The sequence below is a fragment of the Helicoverpa armigera genome, chromosome 13 (assembly GCF_030705265.1).
Source record: "Helicoverpa armigera isolate CAAS_96S chromosome 13, ASM3070526v1, whole genome shotgun sequence".
Lineage (NCBI taxonomy): Eukaryota > Metazoa > Arthropoda > Insecta > Lepidoptera > Noctuidae > Helicoverpa > Helicoverpa armigera.
The window spans coordinates 10,664,790-10,692,392 of NC_087132.1; the positions used below are offsets into that span (position 1 = coordinate 10,664,790).

A 27,603-nucleotide genomic window follows, 5' to 3' on the forward strand; every position below is an offset into this window, starting at 1 on the left:
TAAAGTTATCCCTGGTGCGTGGTGAAATCCATTTGTTTTCCAATTCTGATTAATTATGTTCCAAAATTAATGAACACCTATTTGGAAATAGGTAGTTATCTTTTATTGATAGCTACTGATCGTTAGGCTGGCCACACAAAAAGTGAATGTTGCAAGCAATTATATTGAGTGATTTTATTCAAAAAACACTGATTGTGATAACTAGGTTCATTTTTAATGTAAAATTGTTCCTGTTGATAAGGTGTAACCCGCATTTAAAATTATTACTTTAATAATACTATTGTTTTAAAACGTTAATAAATAATGTACGCATAGTTAATTGTATTTATTTTATTATAGACAAATAGCAATTAACAATTTTGTAAAAATTGTAACTTTCAAAACATTGCTAAGGCAATTCTAACAAAAACAGACAGACAAACACGAGACATTTATCTACATTATTTATTAAACAATTTTATCATATTAAACATTTATCAAAAAGATAATCTAAACCATTCTGGCATTCCTTCCAATATCAATACATACAAACACGCACATAGTTATATTCAACTAATTTAAATTAATTGACCTACATACACATGCAATTTTGATGTATTTCAACTCCATAAAATTATTCTATCAAAGAGACCAAATACCATAGGGCCGAATTTCCAATTATCAAATAACTCAAGAACTTTAATGAAAAATTGCTCATAAATGAAGATCACTCTCTGTAGTTTTAAGGTAAGAAGCGGCCACAGGCCTGCATCGCACGTATCGGACGTATCGCATTATAGCATAGCTATGTATCTGAGTCGTCCATGATACTATGCGGATCAATGGACGCCGTTGTATGAATTCTTATACATGGCAAGGTAAAATCCGTTACGTGCGATGCGTCCGATACTTGCGATGTGTGCCTGTGGACGCTTACTTTAGATATTTAAAAAATGATAGATTAGTACACTAATAATTTTTGCGTTTTTGCATCGCCAATAGATAAAAGTTATTCGATAATTGAAAATTCGACCCATAGACTAAAAAGGCGGGTGATATTCACTTGTCATTGTCGGCCACTGACGTTTGCGAGTCACCCGGGTTTTCCATTCGCTCTTTTTCCTTCCTTTCTTTTTCTTTAAGGTTGAGCTCAATGAGGTTGTCTAGCTCAGGGCTTAGAAGAACCGATAGGCCTGCTGTGATTGGTACCTGGGAATTTGCATACAATATATGAATTAATAAGATAATTTAAATGGGTACCTATAATATTCGAAAATGATGTAGATGAATATTTTGTTTCTGGGTGTTTCCTGCCGTTTCAACCTAGGTCCGACGGCACAACTTAGTGCACTAGTATAAAAAGCCTAAAATATACTCAGTTTTCAAAAAAAAAAATCTTGAATCGGACTTGTAGAAGCACGTTCAACCAATAAACTAACTTCATGATATGTAATTTCAGTATAATTTTGCTTACCTCTGCAAACACAGGTTTCGATGCATCCCACCGTTCAATGTGATTCTCTATGATTTTCGTACAAGGCGCAGCTTTCGGTATTATCCTACCCAACAGACTGAAAATACACATATTATAATTATATCGTTTTAAAAATTGGTTTTCAATTCTAGCTGCAAATCACATAAGTGGGAACGTAGTTACGATGTGGATTTTTTTCAACGGCTTTACCTACCCTCCCAGGCACAAGGGTATCACACCTCTAACTTCTAGACTCCCGGGCTTAAAAACTACAGAAAGAGAAGAGGAGAAGAGGTTCTCTTACAGCCAACCTTAAAGCGATAGAGATATTCGATAGATGTCGGGTCAATTATATGTGCACAACAAATATGAAATACTAAACAAATATTAAATAACAATAAACTAAACATATGTATGTAGTAGAGCTACACAGTACATAAACATAATACATATAGAATATAATATAATAATTATTTTTTAGGACCACGTTTTATGAAAGGTGGCTAAAGTTTCCAAAACCTACTTCAAATATAGGTAGTTAATTGTCATATGGCAGGGTGTTCATATCAGGAGATCATTAACTCACTCATAAAGTGGTAAGCAGACGCTCTGCAGGAACTGTATCTCCAGATCAGGAATGAAGCATTTGTCTCGGTCCATGATGAGAGGTGGGTTGTCTCCTCGCATCTTCTCCAACTCGCCTTGCTTGAAGAACTCCGTTAGCACTGCAGTCTGAATCGTAAGAGTAACTTTAACCAAATCAAGACCAATCAATAGTTGGTTTGCGCTTTTCGTTACAATTCAATGCCGCCCTAATACTCTTTAAAAGCGCCACATTATGAGAAAACACTGCTTTCAGTTAAAATAATAAAAAAATACAATCCAATTCATGCAGTCATCACGTACAATGTCACCTTTAAAATACAAGACCAGAAAGGCCAATCTAGGTAATATGGATTTTTGTCTATCAAAATACATATATACAAAGTTCCACTTTTGCCATCGTCGTACAGTAAACAGCTGGAAAGTCTTGTGCCCTCCTATAATATAATATGTCGTACGCAGCGCAGCTGGCTATTGTTCTTAAGTACCTATATGAACCACCGTGGCCGATAATTGGCAAATAGGAGATCAATATTATGAATACTCACAGCAGTCTTCTTCACACTTCCCCAGTCTTTCAGCTGATCGCTCAAGTCTGCAGCGTTCATCAGCAGACACTGCAGAGCTGAGAAGTGCAACCGGTTGCCCTTCTGGTAGTCCATGGAGATCACCTTGTATTCGTTAAAGTTCCTGAAAATTAATAACCGTAAAAAGAGCATAATCAAGATGAAAGACCATTTATTTAGAGTAAGCTGAAAACATTTTCCGAATGTTGAATATGAGATCGACACATTGAAATGATAGAATAGATGCCTAAGGAAAGGATATTTCAAAAACTATAGGTAAGCTAAAAAAGCCGTGTACATAACTATCCGCGAACTAAACATGTCGGTGCGAGATCACTGCTAGTCTTTACGCACAAGTGCAATTTCGCGTACAGAAATATTCGCGTGCAATATGTAACTGTTTGCTGCAGCGAAAATACCATGTGGACCGCACACCGCACTCCAAATCTTGCTATTATTTTCGAGCTTCCAGTTTACCTTAAAATTCATCAATGTACCACTTACTTAAAATAATTAGCCAAGTCTGTAGCCAGGATATTATCCCTCAGCATCATGATAGCTCTATCGTAATCCCTTCGAGGGAGCGACTCGAGGATGTCACATCCCTCCGTGTTGAGTATACACATAGCCTGAGCCAGGTGGTGACGCTCCATCACGCTGCCCTCGCTCGAGTATAGGGCTGCTAGGTTCGTCTCTGTTTGGTGTGTAAAGGAAATAATCATTTACTAAAGCTTGTGTAACAAGGACCTGTGGTATCACCTAAGCGATACCCTTGTTCCCGTGGACCTTCTTCCCGTTCCCGGACAAAATTACTCGCGTCTCGTAGAAACTTCTTCGCGCACCCGAATAAAAAGTCTAACACTGAAATATTTTTTGCAATTGGTCCTGTAGTTTGGTTTATCAGAATAGTGAGTTTAAGCTTCTTAACTTAACAAGTAAAGATTCATTTAAAACAGTGGATATCTCACGTCCGTTAATCTGGAAGCTGTTGGTAGTGCCACGATGGTCTATGTCGTGCATGAGGCCCGCCAGCACGAACATCAGTGCTTGCAAGTCACTGTAAACAACAAAATATATTTAAAACATATTTAGGACACTGTTCATTAGGTAGTTATAAACTTATAATGAAGCTTCCGCGAGTGATTTCACCATCTTCCCGTATCCATATAAGTCGGAGCCTATTTGTTATCCTTAGATACCTATAAGGTAGGCAGGCACTACCTTCTTCCTCCTGCCCTGTTCCCAATTTTATTTTGGGTCGGCTCAATATATCATCCTCTTCCATTTTCCCCTGTCACTCGTCATACTAACACTCACTCCCTTCCTATTCATGTCATCTTTCAGGCAATCCATCCATCTTTTCTTAGGTCTTCCTCTTACTGGCAGGTACTACGAAATAATCAAAATTAAATCAGCCATTTGCACGTGAAGAAGTACTTACCTACCTAACAAACAGTCACATTCTTTCACCTTTATATTAGCGTGATGCTAAATTTTGGGTCAGACGTAGGGTATGTTTGATGTGGGTAATGAAAAAATATCATCTACCTACAGTCTTTCGACTACCAACCCGCATTGGGCATGCGTGGTGATTAATGCACAATCCTTCTCCGTGTGAGAGGAGGCCGCAGCCCAGCAATGTTAACAGTCTTTCGATACTTACTTAAAGAATCCCTGAGCCACCAGCTTATAGTTGACGAGTGCAGCATATGCCCACTGGCCGACGTTGAACGAGTGCAGCCAGCTGTGGTATGGCACGTCACGATATCCTTTCTTCACGTATAGGATAAAGCGCGCCATCTTGTTTGGTTTTATATTGAACCTATGAAAAGGAGTTCAGCATCTATAAAGGGTTTGTAGATGGATGGAACTAAATAATTGGCGCTGAGTGTGCCTAATATTGAAATCTAGCTGTTTCCCATGGTTTCATCTGCGTCTCCTGAAAACTACTTCCCGTGTCTAAATAAGCTACCTATAGGTAGCCTATCATGTCATCCAGTGATAGTCCAGGCCGTGAAATAATTTTCCAAATCGCTTCAATAGTTTCGGAGCTTTCAGTTATAAACAAATACTCTTTAGAAGTAGGGCAATTAATATAGAAAGCTATTTAATAATTTACTAACTACTTACGTTTTCTCAAATACATTAAAGAACGAATTCTTCATATACCTACATACACACATGACATAGGGTAGGTTCTATACTACGACAACCATACCTCTTATCATATCCAAGGTCGGCGAACATCTTCATGACATAGCAAGGCAGTTCCCGCAGCGGCAGCGCTCGAGGGTTGAAGTGCAGGCTGCTGAGGTGAGGGTGGTTGTGGTAACCAGTGCAGGACAGCATGCGAGTCACTTCTGAATCACTCACCTAATGATGGAGAACTAAACTCTATTAATTGCAATGCTACTGGTTTTGGTCCTGCATATTATGAGAAAGGTAGATACAGGTGGGTCTGGTTTCTCGGCTTTTTGCAACTAATGGGGAGGCAGCTACATAGATGTTGCCGTCAACAAAATGCTCTTTCAGAATTGCATGTGGTCATGGTTTAGAGATCAGTGCCTAAATTAAATACTAGCCAGTGCCATAAGCCAGGCAACTTGGTTGTTCCTTAAATAAAATAGTGGTGAAGGGCGGGCGTTTTGGGGGCTGTCTTTTGTTTGACGATCAAAAAGTGCAGATTTTCAGCCTACTTTGAATAAATGACTTTTGATTTTGAATGACGATTATTTACACAAACCTTCATATGATACATAACCAGCTCATTAGCTAAAGCATTCCTGATATGAGCCTCCTGTATCTTCTGGTAGACAACGGAATGAATGATGCAGACGCCACAGTAGATGCTGAACGCGAGGGCCATCTCCTCGTCCATACCGTCAAAGTAAGGGTCGTTGATCTTGTTGATCAGTTGCCCGACTCCAATGATACCGGATTGCTCCCGAATCGGGAAGCATAGCAGGTTTCTACGCGGAAAGAGTGTTTTGGAGAAATTGGGTCTGTTTTTTGGTAGACTAGCTGATCCCTACGCTTTCTTTCACCCATGCATGTGAAGGCCTATTTTCCGCAATTGGATAAAAGGACACTATGTAAGAACATAAATTTCACACAAATGGATGATACCAAATTTTATTTAAATTGGTTCAGTAGTTTTAACCTAGAGCGATCCTATTTCGGTGGTATTATATTTCGATCTTATTTAGGTGGATCATGTTAGTTTCTCTGCCCGTGACGTGACAAAGTAAATATATGGAAAGGGGAGAATTACCTGCAATTGATATTTGGTAAGCTGTCAATACTAGGGTTAAAAGACGGGTGGTCTTTGGCTGATCGAGTGTTGATGAGTGACCCGGTCCTGACCACTTCTCCTGCTATTCCAACACCTAAGGGGAAACGGCGTTCATGCGAGTCATCCTAATAGGGACAAAAATATTAATTTAAAAGTACTTATCAGCATTGAGTATATAAAGATCACCATAATTATGACTATTAATAAGAGCCCTACCGTTCACCGTGATTATTTTATCTTCTTACAAAATTCTCCGTCACACGTCTTCTTACAACTCCACCCGTGTAACCCTCATTTAATGAGGGTGCAGAGAAATATGAAAATAACAAAAACTACCAGCCTATCCAATTAATCCAGATCTACTCTTGCTGCTCCGTGTGATGGACTACCTTCGTTATTTTAAAAACTGCAATATCTTCTAAGAGTTTTTGCACTGCCTACTGCGGCCACGAGCGTCAGGCTCTGGAAGGTGCACTTAACAGATTTTTATTTTGTTCTTTATGTTATATTCTAATCCTAATACTAACCTGAAATAGTGGGCAGGAGTCATACAGTTCCATTTTCTCGACATCGATGAGCATAACTGAGCAGTACTCGGCTTTGGTCAACAACTTGGCTTGCTCCATTGCGATTTGTAGCAAGGTCTCTAGCGATGCCACCTGGATTCAAAAGAAATTGTAGAAGCCTGAAGTTATTTACCTATGCTTTAGAGAGGATAACTGTGATGATCATGAAGCTCTTTTTTCACCTCCCGCTGTGGGTTAGCAGCGGTGAGGGAGTGTCAGACTCTTACTGACTAAAACCTTAGTCATTTTATGTACCAGGGCCGCGGTAACTCTTTCGAACAATCCTGCAGCCCACCATAGCTCATATAAGTAAATATACACTGCCGAATTGAGAAACTCCTACCTTTTGGAGTCGGTTAAGAACTTTCGAGTAAGAAGGCGTCTCTCTAAGTTACAATAATTTTGTTGGCCAGTCTAGCTTACCTGAGTAAATAGTCGTTTAGCAACCCGCAAAAGTTGCTGGCACTTTACTTTCAGGGTACATTCATATTCGAAAGCTATCGTCTTCTTTAACGTGGGCCAGGTGAATCTAGAACAATCCAGAGTAGGTATTTGAGTTACTATATACCTTCTTGCGTAGAAGTTAGAATCAACTTAGATCAACAACAGGCAAAGCTGCTTGTAGGCGGTTGATTTCAAAAGACCTCATCATAGCTGATCCACTGACGCCAGTTGCATGAGGCTTTTTTTTAACAACCACTAGGTACCTAATATTAAACAGCTGAAGAGTTTGTTTGCTTGAACGGAATTATTTCATGACTACTGGACTGATTTGAAAAAATCATAGGTACATTTTTAGATAGCCAATTTATCAAGGAAGGCAATAGGCTTCTTTTCAGCCAAGTGCGCGAAGAAATTCCCATGGGCCGCAGGCGATACAGCTAAAGGAAACTAGTAACTCAGAGGAAAGTACTACGTTTGCTTACAATCCGCATTCATGAATGATGATCGGGACATTGCCCTCCGGTACCCTGGGTCCTATCACACAGAAGATGTCTGAAAACGGGTTGTCCACCACAGAGAACATTATCACACGCTTCCTTGTGTTGTCTTTGGCTATATGCTGAAATAAGGTTAGATGTTAATAGTATGCACGGGACGAAATTTCAACAGGAACGCTTAAGGGGGCCGATTCGTGTGTGACTATCTCGTCATGAGGAGTTCCTCCGTGTTTTGGAACGTAAGTACAATTGGCGGCTCCTGGCTGTTATTTGAATATCTTTGGCAGTTTTTGGTCTGGTATATTAAATGGGTGTTGGGCAACAACATACGCCTCGTTTTAAACTGTTTGAGGTTGTGGAGGTCAGGAGGTCAGGAAGTCTCCATGCACTTAAAACACTGGTACCTACTCAGCTGCAGCGGTTACCTATACACTGGCCAAACCCAATATATTCGAAAAAGACAAACCAGTCCGATGGCCACTGGACATGTAGGTACATACCTACCGATATAGTTGCCAATGCGGCTAATGAGATCAAAGTATTTGTAAAACAAACTTACTGGTGTGATGATGGACTGGAAATCCTCTTCAAAGTTGCATAAGAGATCAGAATGATCCAGACTTGACTTCAAAGTCTCGTTAAGTTTAGGAGATAACTATAAAGAAGAAACGAGTTAGTTTTCTTTGGCAGGTTTGATAAGAAATCGCCATTCACATGGGCAAGAAGTTTCGTTCTATCTAGGTGCTCTATCATACCTACTCCACCTAAGCTGATAGAGTAGGACCTATGATTAAGACGTGATTAGGTAAAATTAATCGTACGTTTATTTTCATTTTCCGTGGCAAAGCAATATTGCCAACTACTTCTATGTACGCTTCCTTGCGGTCACGGTGCACTATCACCTGGAAGACTAGATCGGCTTCACACTCTTCAACTAGCTGTAAAATAACAAAATAATATTATTTGGCAATAAAATTAGCTTCATTATCAGCTGTGAGTACCTACTCAGCTGCATCTGGTAAGAGCCAGTAAGCAAGAGGTATGACTGGAAGACACAAACAGTTGGGAAAATTCTATGCTAGGGTAATGATGATGATGACAGTCGGCTCTATGCTCTATCGTCTAATCATTAGACTCTAATGCATCTCGGGACTGGCCCCAGGCGTACTACGGATGAAATAACCAGACAGTCGTTATGGCTGTAGCGTACCTATGGTACCTAGTCATGTAGGTACGGTATGCTACTTACATAGGTATTCAGCCGCATTTGTAGTTGGGCACAAGTATCGTCGGTTAAACTCATCACCAAATCTAAAATCTTCCCTGGATCGCTGTGTTGGATACTTTTTCGTCTAGGTTTCTTTTGTGCAGCCATTCTTTAAAAGCTCAGTGATATCGAATATAAATATTGTATGAGTTTGTTTATTTACTAAAATATTATATTCGCTACGCAACAATGAAGTACCGGTATGTCACTCACAAAAAGTTTATTATTTAAAGTATTTAATATAAGGGCGATTAATCGACAAGACCACTCGTCGCCTTAAGTTTCAGATTACCTTAACTTAAGATGATTATTTAAATATGTTTTCAAAACCTAGAAATAAATTAAGACTTAATATTAAATATCGTGTATTGCTTTTCAACTGTACGCATAATCATCTAAACGAAGTTACGAATTTGTCTGCTAAAATCGAAACGCACTCATTTTAATCTGTGGCGTGCATTTAAAAAATACAGCTGATGACGGATGAGTGATGAAATATTATTTTGGTGGTGAATTGTAGAAAATTACATGAACTAAAAAGGACGGAATTTTGTATCACAGAAATGGCAGAAATACAAACACTCATCGAGATGGGATTTTCCAAAGAGCGAGCGTAAGTTTTGGACTAGTGAATTCTTATTTGACACACTGAACTAATTCGGTAACCTAAAATGTATGATTATGGGTTTTAGGGAGAAGGCTCTCGCTGTGACGAGTTATAAGGGCGTTGAGCCTGCTATGGAGTGGCTGTTGGCACACGCTGACGACCCTGCGATGGACGCGGCGCCGACCGTGGCGTCGTCTACAAGTGCTGAGGCTACACCGGCGCCCGTGCCTGAGTCCTCGACATCTTCCGTGGACCCCGCGACCGCCGAAACCGCCGAACAAGAAGTCAAGTCGTTCAAATGCGACGTGTGTGGTAAATTGCTCAAAAATCAGGACGAGATGGAGTACCATGCAGCTAAGACTGATCACAGTAGCTTTTCGGAATCTACTGAGGAGAAGAAACCATTGACTGAGGAGGAAAAAAGGGCTCAACTGATGTTGCTGGAGGAGAGAATGAAACAGAAACGAAAAGAGAGAGAGGAAAAGGAAAAGGTTTGTGACCTCTTTGCTAAGTACTGCTCTTATTATCATGCCAATTTAGAACATTATATGAATCTTATTAACTTCTTGCATGCCTCAGTATGCTGTTATAATTGAATCAGTTTGTATGTTTCTCATATAGACCTTTGTGGCTATTTTGCCTGTGGATCAAATAATTTACCACTTCACACGAGTACATAATTGAAATTCTTGTATTCAGTTTTATACTCAGCGTGTAGTTCTTGGCCGGGTCAAAGAGCAACTAATCTTGGTATAGACTTCCGTTATTTCAATTTTCAAAACCAAGTCTTGCTTAGTTTCTTGGAAATACATAGATTGGCAGGAAATATATACCTACAATGATAACAAACAGCCTAACAAAGCTTATCTATAGGTGTTTTAGTTGGCTATTTAGAGAATTTTTACTATATAGACAGATGTGTGTGTGCTATGAGTTGCTAAACTGAGCATACAAGTTTGTTACAATTTCATCACAAGATAGCATTTCAATTATAAAACAGAGATTTTATTTGGATACCAATTGATTGATTGATTGATTGAACATTGAGTAATGTCCATGCCTTGTTGATGCTGATTTATCAACCTAATTTCAGTCAATCAATTTTTGATAATTTCTAAACTAACAACATGTTTCCTACAGTTGTCACTAGCATAACTTGAAATCTACTTTTCATGCCTGATAAAATATAGCTTGTTGTCAGGGAATGTTACTAGCTTGCCAACACCGAGAGCATGATTCAAATGGGTTCAATAGTTTTAGAGCCTTTAGGGTACAAACAAACAAAAATATCCTGTTTATAATACTTAAATATGGCCACTCACAATTCCAGGCTGAAGCGTTAGAACGTGAACGCATCCGCATAAAGTCAGGCAAAGAGATGCAGGACGCCCGCCAGCGTCTACAAGAACAGGAGATGCAGAAACTAGTGGAACAGAGGCGACGAGAGAAGATCGAGGATCAGAAGGCTAGGGAACGTGTTCGCGCTCAGATTGAAGCTGATAAACAGGCTAGGAAGTATGTTAATTCTTTAACAAACCTTAATTATTGAGTTGTAGAGTTTTTTAATAGTTAGATGTGGGTTGATAAACCTATTAAGACCCTCAGGTCTATTTTATCTATTACTTACTAGCTGTTTCCCAAGGTTTCACTCACATCCCAGTGGAACTTCTTTCCATACCCAGATAAAATATATCCTATATTACCCGGGAATAATTCACCTTGCCTACAATGAAAGACTTTTTCAAATCGGCCCAGTAACTATTTTTTTTTATACAAACGCCTTAAGGATACAAACGAGCAACAAAGCATTTTCTCTTAACTGTATAATTAAAGAAAAAACTAATCTCTGCTCCCCAGGTTAGCAGCAGGTGGCCAGCCCCCCGCAGCAGCCCCCGCGCCTGCGCCGGTGGCGCCCCCCCCGGCGGCGGCGCCCAAGGTGTCGTACGAGCAGGCGCGCATACAGCTGCGCCTGCCCGACGGGAAGGCGCTCGCGCACACCTTCGGCGCCAAGGAGCAGCTGGCTGCTGTCAGGTACGGACTTTATAGTAGATGGTATTTACAATGTCACACTGGCACTCAGCTGAATCCGGTAACACTGGAAGCCGACCCAACATAGTTGGGAAGAGGCTCGGAAGATTATGATTTACAATGTGAAAGTGTTTTTTTTTCAAATAGGCCTATATAAGCTCTTTCAGATGTCAATCTAGTTGCATTGAAGTTCTATTGGATACAAAGTGTGAGCGTAGAGAACAGATACTCTTTTTATCTGGACTGCAGAATTTGTCTCAACCTGCACCGCATCAATGTCAAGTTACATTTTGAAATACCTAGTCGGTTTTACCATTATGTGATACCTTGTTCAAATATTTCTGAAAACACATTAAATTGATGGGATTGGAATGGTCATTTGTGTGGTAAAACAACAAGATAGCTTGACACAGACTGATTTATTTCGAGACACCCTCAACTTCACTAATATTAAATATGCTACATCTCCCTCCTTAAACAATAACATTTTAATGTAGGTTGAGCTTAGCATACTTAAATAGTAACCATACAAGTTGCAACAAAATAAAAACATAAGTAAGTACAGTAACAATGATGTGACCCAAGGAATAGGAGCTATATTTAGTTGCAATACAATTTTAATTTAAACTTAATACTGCAAGTTATTTATACATATATACCTAATTACCTACCTTATCGCTTTTACACTCAAAATGGGAATCAGTAATACACGTTACATATAATTATCATATCCCTCATATTGTTTACAACCATCTTAAAACAAAATAAGAGTGTAACAATATCTACATAATAATTAATTACACACATTCTAAAATATTAATAGAATAATAGAAGTACGATACAACAATAATAGATATATTTTTCTTTCCACAAAGTAAATTGGTTTCAATTATAAGCAAACATGCAAAATGAACATATTAATACCTACTCATCAACCTGATCAAGACATTATTCAATGAATTAATATTATAATAATAAGTAGGTAAATATGGGGGTTTAGGTAATTAATTCATAAATTTTAACTTTTCTTTAGCTACCCTTGCAGCTGCCCTTTCAGTTCGCTTATTTTGTATTTGGCCAACTGATGATTTTGGAGATACATTATCATATAGTTCAGGACAGGAATCGTAACATTCCGACTCGCTAGAAGAATGGTTTAATCCAGTATCTTCCTGGGTGACATCGTCCTCACAAGTCGTCTGTTGCGACGATGTCGCGGGAGACGGCTCAGGATCAGGAGAACTAACCCTCACTAGGTGCCTACGATTCCTACGCAGCACCCTGCCCGCACCATCGAGCACGAAGTACGAGCGAGGCTGGGCCGCGCGCCGCAGCACTCGCGCATACTCCCGGCGCGGCCCCTCCAGCGCCACAACGTTGTCGCCTACTTTTAATTCAGGAAGCGGCCGGGCACGAGAGTCGTACCACGATTTGCTTCTAATTTGATTTCGTATCAAGTTGTTATAATCAGCTGTATTGTCCCTTTCTGGCAACAGTTTATTATGGTGACACGGAAGACGAGTATTTAACCTTCGGCCCATCAGCAATTGGGCAGGGCTCGCTATGCCATCTCGTGGCGTTGCTCTGTAATTAAGCAAGCTTAAATAGAAATCTTCATTCGAATGTACTGACTTGGATATCAAGCCTTTTATTGTTCGCACTGCACGCTCACTACGTCCGTTTGACTGCGGATAATTAGGTGACGATGTCGAGTGCTTAAATCCCCAGTTCTCAACAAAATTTCTAAACTCCTTAGAGGAATAGGCAGGTCCATTGTCAGATATCAATTCCTGGGGTATGCCATGCCTGGCAAATTGATCCCTCATGGCTAATATCACCTGCTTTGAAGAAATACTTGTTAACGGCGAAACTTCCACGAAATTTGAAAAATAATCGACTAGTATCAAGAAATATTTCTTATTGACTTCAAAAATATCCGAGCCTATCTTTGCCCATGGTAACCCAGGTATGTGGTGTGCTATGATCGGCTCGCGCTGCGGCAGGGGTGCATGCAGCGAGCACACTCGACACGCACGCACAGCGCGCTCCACGTCGCGTGACATCCCTGGCCAAAACATGACGTCACGCGCACGCCTCTTGCACCTGTCTATACCGAGATGTCCCTCGTGCACGCGTTCTATCATCTCCGACCTGAGTGTTTTAGGAATAAATACCAAGTTATTCATTAACAACGTTCCATCAACATATTCCAAACACTCTCTGTAGCTCCAATGCGGGCGAGCTATTTCTTTCACATTGTACTTGTTAATGGGCCAGCCGTTCAATACATAATTAATTAAAGTTTGACATTCCTCATCTCGTTCAGTATGCACCCTTACAGTTTCAAGCCGACCACCACTAAATCTTAGGTTTTGTATTAAGAAACATGTCTGTTCTTCGAGTTCCTCCGATACCTTATTATTTAATAAATCAGGAAGCGGGGCCCTAGATAAAGTGTCGGCAACAAACATATATTTTCCCGGCGTATACTTTACCTGAAAGTCATAACGCTGCACGCGAAGCATCATTCGCTGAAGTCTAGCCGGCACAGAGTCAAGTGACTTTTGAACAAAGCCTCAAAGGTTTGTGATCGGTTTCAACGATTACATCATTTTTTCCAAAGATGTATTGATGAAACCTTTCCAAAGCGAAAACTATTGCCAGCATCTCCTTTTCAATTTGAGCGTATCTTTGCTGTGTGTCCGTGAGCGTCATTGAAGCGAATTCGACAGGTCGGCCGGCCTGCAGCAGCACCGCGCCGAGAGCGCGCGCGCTCGCGTCCACCGACAGCACGGCGGGTTCGCGCGGCTCGAACAGCGCCAGCACGGGCGCCGCACACAACGCACGCTTCAACTCGCTTACCACGACCTCCTCGCACTCACCCCAACACCACTCACTATCTTTTTTCAACAAATTACGCAACGGTGCAACCTTTTCCGAATAATGAGGAATAAATTTACTAACATAATTAACCATACCGAGGAAGCGTTCGAGTGATGAACGATCTGTTGGACTCGGCATATTAGTAATCGCCTTTAATTTAGTTTGGTCTATTTTCATACCATCAATACTAAATCTATGGCCCAAATAAGTAACCTCATTCACACCGAACTCACACTTTTCTGGATTGAATTTTATACCTACCTCATTGGCTCTCCAGAAGGCTTCGAAGGCGCTCATCATGCTCCTCCTTAGTAGAACCCCAGACGATGACGTCATCAACGAATGAGTCGACGCCTTCCAGGTCTTCTAACAACTGCCTAACTCGAGCATGAAACACCTCAGAAGCCGAATTTATGCCGTATGGCAAACGTAAATATTGGTACCGGCCGAATGGCGTCCCAAATGTACACAAGTCAGCACTCTTGTCATCCAGCTGTATCATCCAAAAGCCAGATTTTGCATCTAGTTTACTAAAATACCGCGCACCTTTCAACTTGGTCGCTATTTCAGTCAATGTAGGCAAAGGATAATGTTGACGTCGTATTACTCGATTTAGTGGCCGCGGATCTAGACATATTCGAAAGCTACCATCTTTTTTTCCTGCCATAACAATACCATTAACCCAGGATGTAGGATGATGAACCTTTCGTATCACCCCTAACCTTTCCATGCGAGTCAATTCCTCTTTAAGTTGGTCTCTCACACCCAATGGGATTTTTCTGACCGGACATATGCAAGGGCTCGCATTACTCTCAATAGGAATAGTGTAAGTACCGGGTAATTTCCCTAGACCCCGAAATAAATTTTTATAATTGTCCAAGTTCAATGAAAACACTCTTTTTACAAGGCCTATTTGTTCAAGGGCATCTTTACCTAATATGCTCTGACAGTTTTGTTCCGATATAATAAACTTCAAATTATAAGTAACATTCTTATACATCCATTTGATTATACAAGACCCTATAATTGACAAGAAATTGCCGCAAAAAGATTTTGCACGAGTATGGTCTTTAATAACATTCGACATAGATAAACCTAATTTTATATAATCATTTTTTGATAAAACATTAAGATCCGAACCTGTGTCTAATTTGAAACGATGTTCGATGCCTGTATAGGATAAATAAAGAGTTTCATACCACTTCGAGGCTTCTGCTTGCACAATCGTATCCACATATTCCAATGATGATATGTAGTACAAGTCTTTCTTATCATCTTCATCGTAATCTTCGTACAGTTCATAAACCTTTCTTGACTTACGCACTGGACACATTACCTTGAAATGGCCCTTGCCACCACAATTAAAACACTTCACTTTACGCGCCGCACAACGTTCACCGCTATCACAGTGTACCGAAGCGCAGGCCGCACAGGCGCGCGCGCTGGGCCCGGCCGCCTCGCCTGGCCCGCTTGCAACGCTGCGCATGTCAGCAAACGCGCCGCCACCGTCGCCGCCGCCACGCAAGCCGGCGCCCGCGCTGCCGCTGCCCCGGCCGCCGCCGACAGCTCCGCGCCCACGCCGTGATTCCACACTCAAACTTGCGCCTCTGACACTACGGCGGCCGTCTCGCCGTCCACCTTTCCAAATAGTGTCCACCGATGCACTTTTTAAGGCCTCCGTTTTAATACCTTCAATCTGCTTTTCACCGTCGTTGGATATTTCATTTGCTTGACATATTTTTACCGCCTTCTCTAAAGTCAATTCGTCTGTCCGCAGCAATCTATCGCGTACACTCGTGTCCTTGACCCCACACACAATCCGATCGCGCAATAAGCTATCCTCCAGTTGTTCAAATTCACAACGCTGACTTAACAGCTTCAAAGCAGTGACATATTCATCTATGCTCTCACCAATTTCTTGACATCTTGTGAAGAATTTAAATCTCACCATGGTAGTATTAGATTTTGTACCGAAATGGGCATTAAATTGTTCAACAATTTTTTCTAGTTTGTCTTTGTCTTCGTCCGCTGCAAATTTAAACGTTGTAAAGATGTCGTATCCCTCCGGTCCGATCAAATTTATCAATAAACTGGCTTGAACATCCGACGGCTCCTTATGAACACCTGACGCTTTCAAAAACACTTGAAATTGACGTAACCATTTACGCCATGCGTCGGCCCGGTTGGCGGGCCCTCCTTCCAGGCTCAATTCCGCTGGTGGTCGCGCATGTTCCATTGTACTCGATGATTAATATGTTTATACAGCAAATACAATCAATATTAACAACTTTTAACCACCAATTACACGATTATTTAATTTATTTCACGCACCGCTGTCACCATGTGGTAAAACAACAAGATAGCTTGACACAGACTGATTTATTTCGAGACACCCTCAACTTCACTAATATTAAATATGCTACAATTTGAACATATTATATGTGTGTATTTGTATTTTTTATGGACCCTAGTTGCCTGAAATAAAGGAATAAATAAAAAATAAATTAAAATAATGGGCAGTTGTAACATCAGAATCTACAAAATCTCACAACCCATCTTTCCAAGGGATATCGGGTTGTCCAGTAACTGGGTGGAAGACATCCATAAGGCAGTTTCTCTATCTCAAACATTGGTACTGTAATCCGGCGAGAATATATTTTATGAAGTTTATACGGTATTTTCCAGATTGTACCTGCAGATGAATGCATCGGAGTACGCTCAACAGGACAGCTTCAAACTGATGACTACATTCCCCAAGAAGATATTCACATCAGAGGACTATGATAAGCCATTGGATTTATTAGGTTTGTTTCCATTTCATTAAACTCTGCCACTTTCTCGCTTTTCGTAAAAATAATATAAAAATACTGAAATATTGCAAAGTATACATACTAAGCACAAGATCTGTGAAATACATGTGGTATTTTTTTCTGTTTGTCATGGTTAATCCTCGTGCTAATAAAATCCAGAAACCGCCATATATCTATACTATGGATTTTCATCTTATTTTGTCATTCTTTCTCATTTAATAACTTTTATAGTATCACCCAGGATAAAATTCGCCAACAACTTTAATTTTTTTTTTCTTAAATTTCAGGTCTAGTACCGTCAGCAGTGATCATAGTATCGCGGGGGCAGCAGTAAGAAGCCAAATATAATAATATTTAATAATTACTGATTACTGATTAACATGCCGACTGTACCGGGAGTTATGTATGTACTGGGTTGGGGGAGGCACAAAAGTTCAATTATATTTAATTAATTCCGATGAGACTTGGTGGAATAAAGTCTGTGTTGTGTATAACATTGTTTCATTATATTCAAAATTCATTAAAATATTTTTAGAGGCTCAAAATCAGCACTATTTAATAACTAAACACTATTTTTTAGATTAATTTTGCAGGTAACAGTTTACATTTCAAAAGTTTACACGTGCGCTCTCTAGATGGCGTTGTACTTTTCTGAATCGCGGTGTTAAGATTCTCCTGCGCTTAGTGACCTCCTCGGCCCTTAGCCGATGTTTCAAAGTTATTCAACTGGCGAAAATTAAGTATCAACTGGTGCAGTAAGTGAATAGTGAAAGTGTTAGTGCGTAAAATAATAATAACCTGCCTTTTGTGGTCTGCAATAGCCGGGAACACGTTCACGTAACGGTCCCGTCGTTGAAGCACCTCACGGCACTTTTTGGGTTAACAAACATTAGACGTCTTGGCTGGTGAATTAATTTTCACGGTAAACCCTGCATCGATCCAGGACACAATAGTCATCGTTTTCGTGTGATTCTTGACGAGCACTTCCGAACTCAAGATAACATGGCGTCGAAACGTTCCCGCTCGTTCGCGCAAGCTGCATTCTCATTCGACGGTACTCGCGACTATGAGAAAGTCGAAACTTTTTTGACTTTCGCTCGAAAGTACAAGTCCTACAAAAACATAGCAGACAGCGATGCCTTGCAAACTATTTACATCATTCTCAAAGACGAGGCTAAGGCCTGGTGGGATAGAACAAATGAAAGCATTTCAACGTGGGAAGACTTCGAGTCTCAATTGAGAAGAGAATTTTTACCGAAAAAACCGGCTTATGTTGTTTTTCAAGAGTTATCTGAGCTCAGGCAGAAACCCGGTGAACTGACACAAAGATTTGTAGCAAAGCAGAGAGCCCTCTTTGACCAGTTGGATCCACCGCTGCCCGAAGTTGTACAACTAGACATGATGTACGGGTTTTTACACCCGAAAATCCAGGAACAAATTCCTAGAACGTGTATTGAAACTTTTGAAGGTTTGTTAGAAGCCGCAAAAGGTTTAGAACAAGAAAATGCTAATAACAAGCCGCAGGTGAATTCGTCTTCCGAAAATCGTACAGCGAGGAAACGGGTGCGCTGTAATTTTTGTAGAAACTTCGGCCATGTCGCTGAAGTGTGCAGAAAGAGGCAAAAACTCACCATTGATGAGGCGGTTTCTGAAACATCTACTGAAAATCAGGAGCCAGCTCCCGAAGCAGGAAATCCAGCACCAGCGCCTGCAGCAAGCCAGGAGCCCAGGAAAGTGTCTACGACAGTAGCCGGAAAACCTCGATTCATGATAGAAATCAGCATTGGAACGGCCAAAGAAATGGCCATCGTAGACTCCTCTATCAAAACAAGTCTGGCATCGTTCAAATTCTACAGCTACTTAAAGAGCATTGGTTTTCATTTTCAAGAGGAAAATTCAACAGAAGGGAATGGCAAGACTGAAAACGCCTTGAAAGGGCGGATTCCCGTCAAAGTTCGGGACCGATGTGTGTTAACCACTTTTATCGTGCATCCCGAAAGTAAAGAAAGTAGATCCTTGCTTGGAACAGATTTCATAGCTGATGGTAGAATTAACTTGAATTTACAGCAAATGACGTGGAATTTTATTGACGAACCTCTTGTTCATTATAGTTTACCGCAATATATTCCCATTAATTGTGAAAATACTGATGCGAACTAATAATTATGTTTGTCTTTGGAAACGGTTGATTTGATAACCGGTTCGATTCTATTTTTGTAACTTCCGTTCTTATCGCATTAAAGTTTTTTGACTGAAATACTTATGTTTTTTATTTGTAGATTGTTTGACTACCCATGTAGGTAGGTATTCCTATTTAATTTAATGTTAATTAATGTAATATGTGCCGCTAAGTTTTATCTAAATCAGTTCGGTGGGAGAGTATTGCGCTTAGCAACATATGTGTATTAGTTGTATAGGTTTATGTTTTGTGAATACCTATAAGCTTAAGGACGTGAAGGTATATAGGCAGTAAAGTAGGTAGGTACTAATCTTTAATTATGTTGACGTATGGCTGTATAACTAATTTGTGTCCATTTCGACCGCGCGGCCACCTCATAATTTTTGATGAAACTTTGCCAGGAATTAGTAGTAATTTGTTACTTTTCACTCCTCTTTTCCTGAATTTGTTACAAAAAAAACCAAGCCGCTATGACAAAGAACAGTTGGCCGCTAGAACCGCCACTTGCCGTAGTCATCGCCCGTGATTACTCAGAAACTATACAATGCAGATAGACGAATGATACATCAAAAGAAAGGTCTTAATTTGTTAAATTTGTTACAAAAATAAAAAAGGTCAAAACGTAGATATACAAAAAGTTATGCAATGTTAAGTTTTCAGGTTATGAGTAGGTAAGTATATCACCGTAGGCACCAAATTAAGAGAGGCTAATGTGTATAGAAAATTAGTCTTTAATTTGTTACAGCGAAAAAAGACAAAAAAAATACTAGAAAGCAGGTTCAATAATATGTTAGAGTCGATTTTAGTTGGCCGCGCGGACGGCAATATGCCTAAAATACAATTTCGTTTTTCTCGTTATTAAAAGTAGGTTTTAGCTTAATTAAAGTACTAGTCGATGGGTAACGTAACCTAGTTTGAATAAATATAGCGAATTTAACTGCAGCATTCGTATTTTAGGAGATATTTACAAAAACACAGTGGTATGAAACTGTATGAGAGTAGGGTGTCCATGCATTTTCACATATTCGAAATTTTCGTTATTCACGTCTTATTTTTTTAGGGAGAGTGCATACTTTATAAAAATCAAAGTCACAAATAGATTAAAATTTCTTTATTTACAATCAACACAAAGGCAAACAAATCAATTGTTTGCCTTTGTGTTAACAATAATGTCAAAAATGTGACACAGAGTTGAAAGGTGAACTTAAGCTAGGCGAGATCATAACATTTGATTTAAACGGAGCTGCAGACTCAGTTTTACTCACTGAATTGCCGATTACTCTTAGCATTAAGGATAATTATTATTTCTTAGTTGGTACTATAGAATTTATACCAGGCACAAAAATAGGCCACTATAAATGTCATTTTTTAAATAACAATAAATATTTTTGTTACGACGACAATTCTTTTAAAATTGAAATAAGTACCTCTAAGAAAATATGTCTACATTCTGTGTCACATATTTTCGTGTCTAACTGACACGAAAATATGTGACACAGAATTTATAAATATTATGTTAGTTTATGAAGATTTTATATTTATCTGGTTGTCTTTTATTACTTGATTTGTTTGCCTTTGTGTTGATTGTAAATAAAGAAATTTTAATCTATTTGTGACTTTGATTTTATAAAGTATGCACTCTCCTAAAAAATAAGACGTGAATAACGAAAATTTCGAATATGTGAAAATGCATGGACACCCTACTCTCATACAGTTTCATACCACTGTGTTTTGTAAATATCTCCTAAAATACGAATGCTGCAGTTAAATTCGCTATATTTATTCAAACTAGGTTACGTTACCCATCGACTAGTACTTTAATTAAGCTAAAACCTACTTTTAATAACGAGAAAACGAAATTGTATTTTAGGCATATTGCCGTCCGCGCGGCCAACTAAAATCGACTCTAACATATTATTGAACCTGCTTTCTAGTATTTTTTTTGTCTTTTTTCGCTGTAACAAATTAAAGACTAATTTTCTATACACATTAGCCTCTCTTAATTTGGTGCCTACGGTGATATACTTACCTACTCATAACCTGAAAACTTAACATTGCATAACTTTTTGTATATCTACGTTTTGACCTTTTTTATTTTTGTAACAAATTTAACAAATTAAGACCTTTCTTTTGATGTATCATTCGTCTATCTGCATTGTATAGTTTCTGAGTAATCACGGGCGATGACTACGGCAAGTGGCGGTTCTAGCGGCCAACTGTTCTTTGTCATAGCGGCTTGGTTTTTTTTGTAACAAATTCAGGAAAAGAGGAGTGAAAAGTAACAAATTACTACTAATTCCTGGCAAAGTTTCATCAAAAATTATGAGGTGGCCGCGCGGTCGAAATGGACACACTAATTTGTCACGTCTTTTACGATTCGCTACTGTTAACTACTAAAAATTAATGTCAATCAGTTAGGTAATAATGTTTATGAATTATTCCTTAGTTTTGTTTATTGGCTACACTCAACACTATTATTTTGATTTATGTACCTACCTACGCTCTCTCTCCCCCCTATTTAGTTAACAACTTTAGCTTAAAGTGCATTATGGACTAGCAGGGAAAACAATCCCTCGAGAAACATCACAGGTCCTATAAACAGTAGGAGAACAATCGATAACATTTAGTTCTTTATCAAAACAGATACGTATCTCCTCTAAAAACTGGACCCCATCAAAATGTTTGCAGACAACCATGGGATCTTTGCCTGTATTACTTTTAACAGCATTAATTATATTATCTGCATATATTTCCTCGTCATCTGATGGGTGAATATTAGCAGCTTCGAGCATGTCTGTTAGGAAATAGGTTCGGTGCCATTCTATGGCTTTGCTGAAGAATTTGTGAGGAGTAGCGAAGGGTTGTAGGGTCGTGGCGCAGGTACCATGTCTGTCCCATTCGTGCTCCCAGAAACTGTAGTGTTCGGTCTCTGGAATTGAAATAATTTTATTATGATACCTTTGGCATCGCACCTTGTTCAGTTAGATTATGGCTTTTTCGTTTCTACTAGTGTAAGATCCAGATCTTTGTTAATGCCGCAGTTAGGAAGGAGTCTCTAAAGAAATAAACAAGGCTATAGGTACCTACATAGTTATTAAATAGTTGTTTAGATATTATCTTACTGCTTCATTACATTTTGGGTGTAAATGATAACGCTGGGATAAACAATTAAGTAAATAGGCACATGCAAAAATCACTTACCTACTTAACTAAGTATTTGTTTGTTATTAGTGTAAAGTATAATCTTTAAACATATTACCTTTATAAACATTTGTCCACACTTGATCCAAGTCCTGCTCAAGCACTTCCACAAATTCAGGTTCAAAAGCCCACGAGTCGTTGCAAAAACCCGGGCCTTTTTGACCCAGTTTCGAAGGCCAAATACCATGGACTGTCCACTGATCTTCTTTATCAGGGAAGACACATTGGCCTCCAGGGCTCAATTGTTGCCAGAATTTGCAAACTGTGACTGGCCACTCTTGAGAGAATACGAGGATATCAAAATCATTTTCTTGCGTCGCCTTTTCATTAGTTGCGGATTGAGCATCGTGTAAACTGTAAATAATTATGAAAATATGAAGATTAGACTAGTTATATTCTACGTTATAACAGCTTTTGCAAGCGGTTTCACACTCGTCCCGTAGGACCTACTTCGCGTATCCAGATAGATAGTACCTACTTACCGCATACAGCCTTCCTTGGTACCTAAGTGAGCTAGCTAACACTGAAATATTTTTACAAATCGGTCCGGTAGTTCCTGATGATTCTTTAGCTTTATAACATTAGTATAAATTATAAGCACTTACCTAAGATAAAGTGTAACGACAAATAATATTGTTCTGTACATCCTAACTCTTAAAATAACTGGATTCTCTAATGTTTGATATTTCTACTAAATTAACGATACATTTATTTACAGGTTTTATAGATTTTAAAACAATAGAAACTACGTCCATAGCGAATACTGTTATCGACCGAAAGGCTGTTGAATTACCTAAAACAAATTAATTACGTTACCTAATAGTTCTTTATCCGTGTTAGGAAATCATAAATTCCTAAGTTATGCATGATTACCATCACCTGATTGGCTAAATTACTCCCTATTCCTAAACATCATCTGCCTAGCCTTACTCCCTATATTAAATTCCTCACTACTCAAAAATCATTCATTTTTTGTGAAAATGTTTTCAAATATGACACACAATGCTTGGATCCTATAGAAGGATAAGGGTTGTCTGACACTGGGAGCTTATCATATAGAATAATAGGTATAGAATCACAACCCCTAAATACATACGTTTTCCAACAATGTCTTAACGTAAATACTAAATGTCCTATTTGTTATTGTTAACACAATGTAGTTACCTACCTAAATGCTCAATTCATTAATCTACCTGTTGCCTTGAATGTCGTACGATGAAGGCTGAAGGATAATAAAATCAAACAATGCCTATTAAAATTATGTGTTACACATTTTATTTCATTGGCATTTACTACACTAAAGTTTAATCTACATACATTATTACCAGACAGCCCATTTTTAATTAAATACTTATACAGTAGCAGGGTAAATGATTCCTTTAGAAACATCACAAGTGTTAGTATTAACCGCTGGACTACAATCAATGACATTAAGTTGTTTGTCAAAGCAAATGTGCAATTCATCCAGATACTGCACTTCATGTATTTTCTGGCAGACGACCCCTGGATACTTATCAGTTTTAGCTTTAACCGCGGCTACTAAATCCCTTGGAGTGAACGCCTTGGTATCAGAAGGTATGATTCCAGCAGCTTCCAACATGTCCCCTATGGAATATTTGCGGTTCCATTCGATGCCAGTTTTGAAGTATTTCAGCTGAGAGTCGAAGGATTCCAGGACAATTGCACAGGTGCCGTGTTTCGTCCATTCGTGATTCCAGAAATAGTAGTATTCCTCTTCTGAAATGGCATACCTACCCATTAACTAAATGGATAGAGTTTAGTTGGTTGTAGATAGTTATACCTACCTATGATGCGATCAATTCTGATTATATGCGGTCTAATTAACTTAATATTTTAATAGGCCATTTAGTGAAATTGGAAATAAGAAAACACATTTACCTTATCCCCTGAAAATTCGATTAACGACTAGGATTATAATCAACGGTTAGAAAATTCATAAGGCATTTTGTCAATCTTACCTTTATAAACATTGGTCCACGCCTGATCCAAATCATGCTCAAGCGATTTCATCAGCTCTCGATCTAAAGGCCACGAATCATTGCAGAACATAGGTTTATCATAATCTAAAGACATTGGCCAAATGCCATGTAAGGTCCACTGGTTCTTTTTCTCTGGGAACACGCATTTGCCACCGGGGTGGGTAACATAAGTCCAAAGCTTGCATTGTGTGATCGGCCAGTGTTGGGACAAAACCAGAATATCGAAGCTATTGTCTGTTTCGTTTGTGGCTTTGATATCGGACAGATAGACTTGGTGGAAACTGGAAATGAATATTTTTGATTTCAAAATTGTGCCTTGTATCTGTAGCGGTTATACAGAAAATCGCTAAACGAACTTTAATAACATTTTAAGGATTGTAAAGATTTTTATTTTAAGAAAGCCTGGTAGGTGAATATATAGTTAGCAGTTGCTTAGGCGTACCTAACTACATGTACCTAGGTATATTTTTTTAGTAGGTATGTCTAAACTTACCTAAGGCAAAGCAGCAAGAAAACGTTTTTCGTATCCATTATATTACTTAGTTAAGTCATGCAGCTTCTCTTAGACTTCAATACTTACAGACTAAAGTATCTAAACTTACAATACTTGTTACTGCCTATTGTAACTTCAGCACCGTTTACTTCCTGATCAGTTACTGTCATGACGGAAATCATAACTCTACTAACATTATCATGGTATAGGTAAGTTAAAATATAGGTAATAACACATAATAACATCTGAGTGATTACATTGTCTATTTGTTATCTATAGGTAGGTAAACTGAAATAATGAACAGTAAAACTACATCATACCCGAAATATTATATCAATTTTAAGTATGTGTGCCTCATATATTCTGTATTTTTAACCGACTTCCCAAAAAGGAGGAGGTTCTCAATTCGGCCGGTATGTTTTTTTTTTTTTTTTCTATGTATGTACATCGATTACGCCGAGGTTTATAGACCGATTTACTTGATTCTTTTTTTGTTCGACGCGGAATACCTAGCTGCCAGTTGGTCCCATAGTCATCAGGTCAGGATCTGATGATGGAAACCCTGAGAAATCGAGGGCAACTTTCGAAAGTTGTAAGCATACATAGGGTTAAACCTTGACACTCATCTGTATGTCTGATAGCACTATTCAACAGTGAAGGTTTGGAGCTGACCTGATGATGGAGACCAAAGCAGGTCGAGGGAACTCGACAACTGAGTCTGTAAACTACCTCGTGTTTGGGCTTATATTATTCGTATTGACGAGACCTTTGCAGCAGTGAAGGTTTGGAGCTGACCTGATGATGGAGACCAGAGAAGGTCGAGGGAGCTCGGCAACTGAAAATGAAAACTACCTCGTGTTTGGGCTTATATTCTTCGTATCAATGAGAATTTTCCAGTTTTGTGGATAGTGACCTATTTGTTTCACTGAAAAGCTGAAAATAAAAAACTTTTTTACAAAAAAATATAACCGACTTCCCAAAACACTAAAAAGCAAAAAAAAAAAAAAAATTTAGGTGCATCGGCCTAGAAGTCGGTGTCTAATGGATGTCCCTAAGTTAATTTTGCCACCGACTTCTAGGCCGATGCACCTAAAATTATTTTTTTTTTTTGCTTTTTAGTGTTTTGGGAAGTCGGTTATATTTTTTTGTAAAAAAGTTTTATCAGAAGCTTTCGATTCGATCTATCATGATACTTCGCAGTAATAGTTAACTATATCTACTATGTCATTAAAAATAGAAGGTTTTTAAGACTTTATTAGGTAACCTACCTTTTCAGTTTGATAGACAAAAGTTTTTAATTTGTGGATTTTACTGGCAGATAAATCTACAAGAACCATGGATCCTGTAGGAGTGCCACAGGGTTCAATTTTAGGTCCTTTTTTATTTCTGAAAATGGAACATGATTTGATGTAGGTCCTTTTTTATGTGATGACTTTCGATGTTAAAGCTAAGAAGGTTTTGGAAATAATGTTACAAATGATATCTTAAAACTTGTTTTTATTACTGAAAAAATTTAAGTGACAATCAGACGGTAGCAGCATAGATGATATCTTTAGACTTATTACAAGTGTCATCAACTACAGGGTGACAATCAGTAATATTTAGCATGTTGTCGAAACAAAGCCGCAACTCGTCCAAGTACTGAACATCAAAAATGGTCTCACAGACAATCATTGGTAGTTTCTTAGTTACAGTTTTGATTGCAGCAACTATTTCCTCAGGAGTTACTGGCTTCGTATCCGAAGGCAATAGTCCAGCATCTCGAAACATTGTCCTGAAGGAATACTTGTGATTCCAATTGATACCTTTGTTAAAATATTTGTATTGAGTGTTGAGGGATTTGTGTGCTGTTGCGCAGGTTCCATGTTTCCTCCATTCGTGATCCCATAGACTGTAATGTTCGGATTCTGAAGGATTTAATAGAGAGTTTAATATTAAATACAACTTGTACAACTGAATATCTAAATTGAAATGCTCTCAAAAACAAACCTTTATAAATATTAGTCCACGTTTGATTCAGTTTAATTTCAAGATCGTCGATCATTTCCCGATCTAAAGGCCATGAATCATTGCAGTATCCACCCGGTGTTCTGTTAATCTTTGGCCATAGTCCATGGACGGTCCAGTGGTTCGGTTTCCTTGGAAAAGAGCAGCTACCACCAGGGTGGGTCACGTATGTCCATAGTTTACATTCAGTTACCGGCCAATGTTGAGCAAATGTAAAAGATTCAATCTCATACGGTTGTTCTTGAGGCTCCGATTGCGAAGACAAGGAGTGGCTGAGACTGCAAATTAATAACAAAATGAAGGCACATTAAATTGGTGGGTCCCGGCTGTAATTTGAAGATCATTAGCAGTCGTAATTGTGGTCAGAAGCCACAGTCTGATAACCTATCTCTTCCCATCTGGGTACAGGAGGTCAGAAAGGCAGTCGTTTCAGGTAAAACACTGGTAGGTACTCAGCTGCATAATTTTAGACTGGAAGCCGATCCCAACATAGTTCATCATTTTGCAAGCAGATGATAAAGGTTGGACTGGAAGACACTCGTTTCGTTCAATTTAGGACTGATTTGAAACTGAAATCTTCAAGAGTTTGAATAAGAGCCTTCATAACTTACCAAACGGAAAGGATCAAAACTTCTAATTTTAACCTGCACATTGTAATAAAATAGACGCAGTAGGTAATTTTCTTGTAGGTCAAGAAAAACTAAGTT

The 27,603-nt window shown here is 38.9% G+C and overlaps 5 protein-coding genes across 5 annotated transcripts; 1 reads left to right on the forward strand and 4 right to left on the reverse strand.

Annotated features, from left to right (window-relative positions):
• Nucleotides 1–122: 122 nt before the first annotated feature.
• On the reverse strand, nt 123–8,883 carry LOC110379137 (cGMP-dependent 3',5'-cyclic phosphodiesterase). Its single transcript, XM_064037434.1, has 16 exons — nt 8,671–8,883; nt 8,243–8,359; nt 7,981–8,076; nt 7,407–7,543; nt 6,904–7,009; nt 6,442–6,573; nt 5,894–6,039; nt 5,366–5,591; nt 4,841–4,995; nt 4,286–4,444; nt 3,591–3,679; nt 3,127–3,316; nt 2,605–2,746; nt 2,040–2,185; nt 1,454–1,550; nt 123–1,188 (listed from the first exon to the last, which is right to left on the reverse strand). The coding sequence occupies exons 1-16, from the start codon at nt 8,794–8,796 to the stop codon at nt 1,039–1,041; spliced, it is 2,214 nt and encodes a 737-aa protein (XP_063893504.1). The 5' UTR covers nt 8,797–8,883; the 3' UTR covers nt 123–1,038.
• Nucleotides 8,884–9,140: 257 nt separating this feature from the next.
• On the forward strand, nt 9,141–20,804 carry LOC110379132 (UBX domain-containing protein 1). Its single transcript, XM_021338654.3, has 6 exons — nt 9,141–9,301; nt 9,381–9,786; nt 10,626–10,810; nt 11,153–11,326; nt 16,892–17,010; nt 17,304–20,804. The coding sequence occupies exons 1-6, from the start codon at nt 9,252–9,254 to the stop codon at nt 17,348–17,350; spliced, it is 981 nt and encodes a 326-aa protein (XP_021194329.3). The 5' UTR covers nt 9,141–9,251; the 3' UTR covers nt 17,351–20,804.
• A 778-nt stretch (nt 20,805–21,582) lies between these two features.
• On the reverse strand, nt 21,583–23,132 carry LOC110379120 (ribonuclease Oy-like). Its single transcript, XM_064037425.1, has 3 exons — nt 23,002–23,132; nt 22,455–22,750; nt 21,583–22,124 (listed from the first exon to the last, which is right to left on the reverse strand). The coding sequence occupies exons 1-3, from the start codon at nt 23,040–23,042 to the stop codon at nt 21,742–21,744; spliced, it is 720 nt and encodes a 239-aa protein (XP_063893495.1). The 5' UTR covers nt 23,043–23,132; the 3' UTR covers nt 21,583–21,741.
• Nucleotides 23,133–23,627: 495 nt separating this feature from the next.
• On the reverse strand, nt 23,628–25,002 carry LOC110379122 (ribonuclease Oy-like). The gene is made up of 3 exons (XM_021338639.3): nt 24,890–25,002; nt 24,376–24,677; nt 23,628–24,133 (listed from the first exon to the last, which is right to left on the reverse strand). Exons 1-3 carry the CDS (start codon nt 24,925–24,927, stop codon nt 23,748–23,750), a joined length of 726 nt encoding a protein of 241 aa, XP_021194314.3. The 5' UTR covers nt 24,928–25,002; the 3' UTR covers nt 23,628–23,747.
• A 1,383-nt stretch (nt 25,003–26,385) lies between these two features.
• Nucleotides 26,386–27,603, reverse strand: LOC110379135 (ribonuclease Oy). The gene is made up of 3 exons (XM_021338657.3): nt 27,508–27,603; nt 26,879–27,174; nt 26,386–26,796 (listed from the first exon to the last, which is right to left on the reverse strand). The coding sequence occupies exons 1-3, from the start codon at nt 27,546–27,548 to the stop codon at nt 26,414–26,416; spliced, it is 720 nt and encodes a 239-aa protein (XP_021194332.3). The 5' UTR covers nt 27,549–27,603; the 3' UTR covers nt 26,386–26,413.

What these genes read in the sequence shown, in the direction of transcription:
- LOC110379132 (XM_021338654.3), top strand. Translation starts at nt 9,252, where the DNA reads ATGGCAGAAATACAAACACTCATCGAGATGGGATTTTCCAAAGAGCGA. An exon ending in AGAGAGAGGAAAAGGAAAAG is followed by an intron (nt 9,787 to 10,625) that starts GTTTGTGACCTC and finishes TCACAATTCCAG; the next exon opens with GCTGAAGCGTTAGAACGTGA. An exon ending in GCTGATAAACAGGCTAGGAA is followed by an intron (nt 10,811 to 11,152) that starts GTATGTTAATTC and finishes TCTGCTCCCCAG; the next exon opens with GTTAGCAGCAGGTGGCCAGC.
- LOC110379122 (XM_021338639.3), bottom strand. Translation starts at nt 24,927, where the DNA reads ATGGATACGAAAAACGTTTTCTTGCTGCTTTGCCTTAG. An exon ending in TTCTTGCTGCTTTGCCTTAG is followed by an intron (nt 24,678 to 24,889) that starts GTAAGTTTAGAC and finishes ATTCATTTCCAG; the next exon opens with TTTCCACCAAGTCTATCTGT. An exon ending in GTGGACCAATGTTTATAAAG is followed by an intron (nt 24,134 to 24,375) that starts GTAAGATTGACA and finishes ATGCCATTTCAG; the next exon opens with AAGAGGAATACTACTATTTC.
- LOC110379120 (XM_064037425.1), bottom strand. Translation starts at nt 23,042, where the DNA reads ATGTACAGAACAATATTATTTGTCGTTACACTTTATCTTAG. An exon ending in GTCGTTACACTTTATCTTAG is followed by an intron (nt 22,751 to 23,001) that starts GTAAGTGCTTAT and finishes AATTATTTACAG; the next exon opens with TTTACACGATGCTCAATCCG. An exon ending in GTGGACAAATGTTTATAAAG is followed by an intron (nt 22,125 to 22,454) that starts GTAATATGTTTA and finishes TTTCAATTCCAG; the next exon opens with AGACCGAACACTACAGTTTC.
- LOC110379137 (XM_064037434.1), bottom strand. Translation starts at nt 8,796, where the DNA reads ATGGCTGCACAAAAGAAACCTAGACGAAAAAGTATCCAACACAGCGAT. An exon ending in TGGTTATGTATCATATGAAG is followed by an intron (nt 4,996 to 5,365) that starts GTTTGTGTAAAT and finishes CTCCATCATTAG; the next exon opens with GTGAGTGATTCAGAAGTGAC. An exon ending in GAAGTGTGAAGAAGACTGCT is followed by an intron (nt 2,186 to 2,604) that starts GTGAGTATTCAT and finishes CTTACGATTCAG; the next exon opens with ACTGCAGTGCTAACGGAGTT.
- LOC110379135 (XM_021338657.3), bottom strand. Translation starts at nt 27,548, where the DNA reads ATGTGCAGGTTAAAATTAGAAGTTTTGATCCTTTCCGTTTG. An exon ending in GTTTTGATCCTTTCCGTTTG is followed by an intron (nt 27,175 to 27,507) that starts GTAAGTTATGAA and finishes ATTAATTTGCAG; the next exon opens with TCTCAGCCACTCCTTGTCTT. An exon ending in GTGGACTAATATTTATAAAG is followed by an intron (nt 26,797 to 26,878) that starts GTTTGTTTTTGA and finishes TAAATCCTTCAG; the next exon opens with AATCCGAACATTACAGTCTA.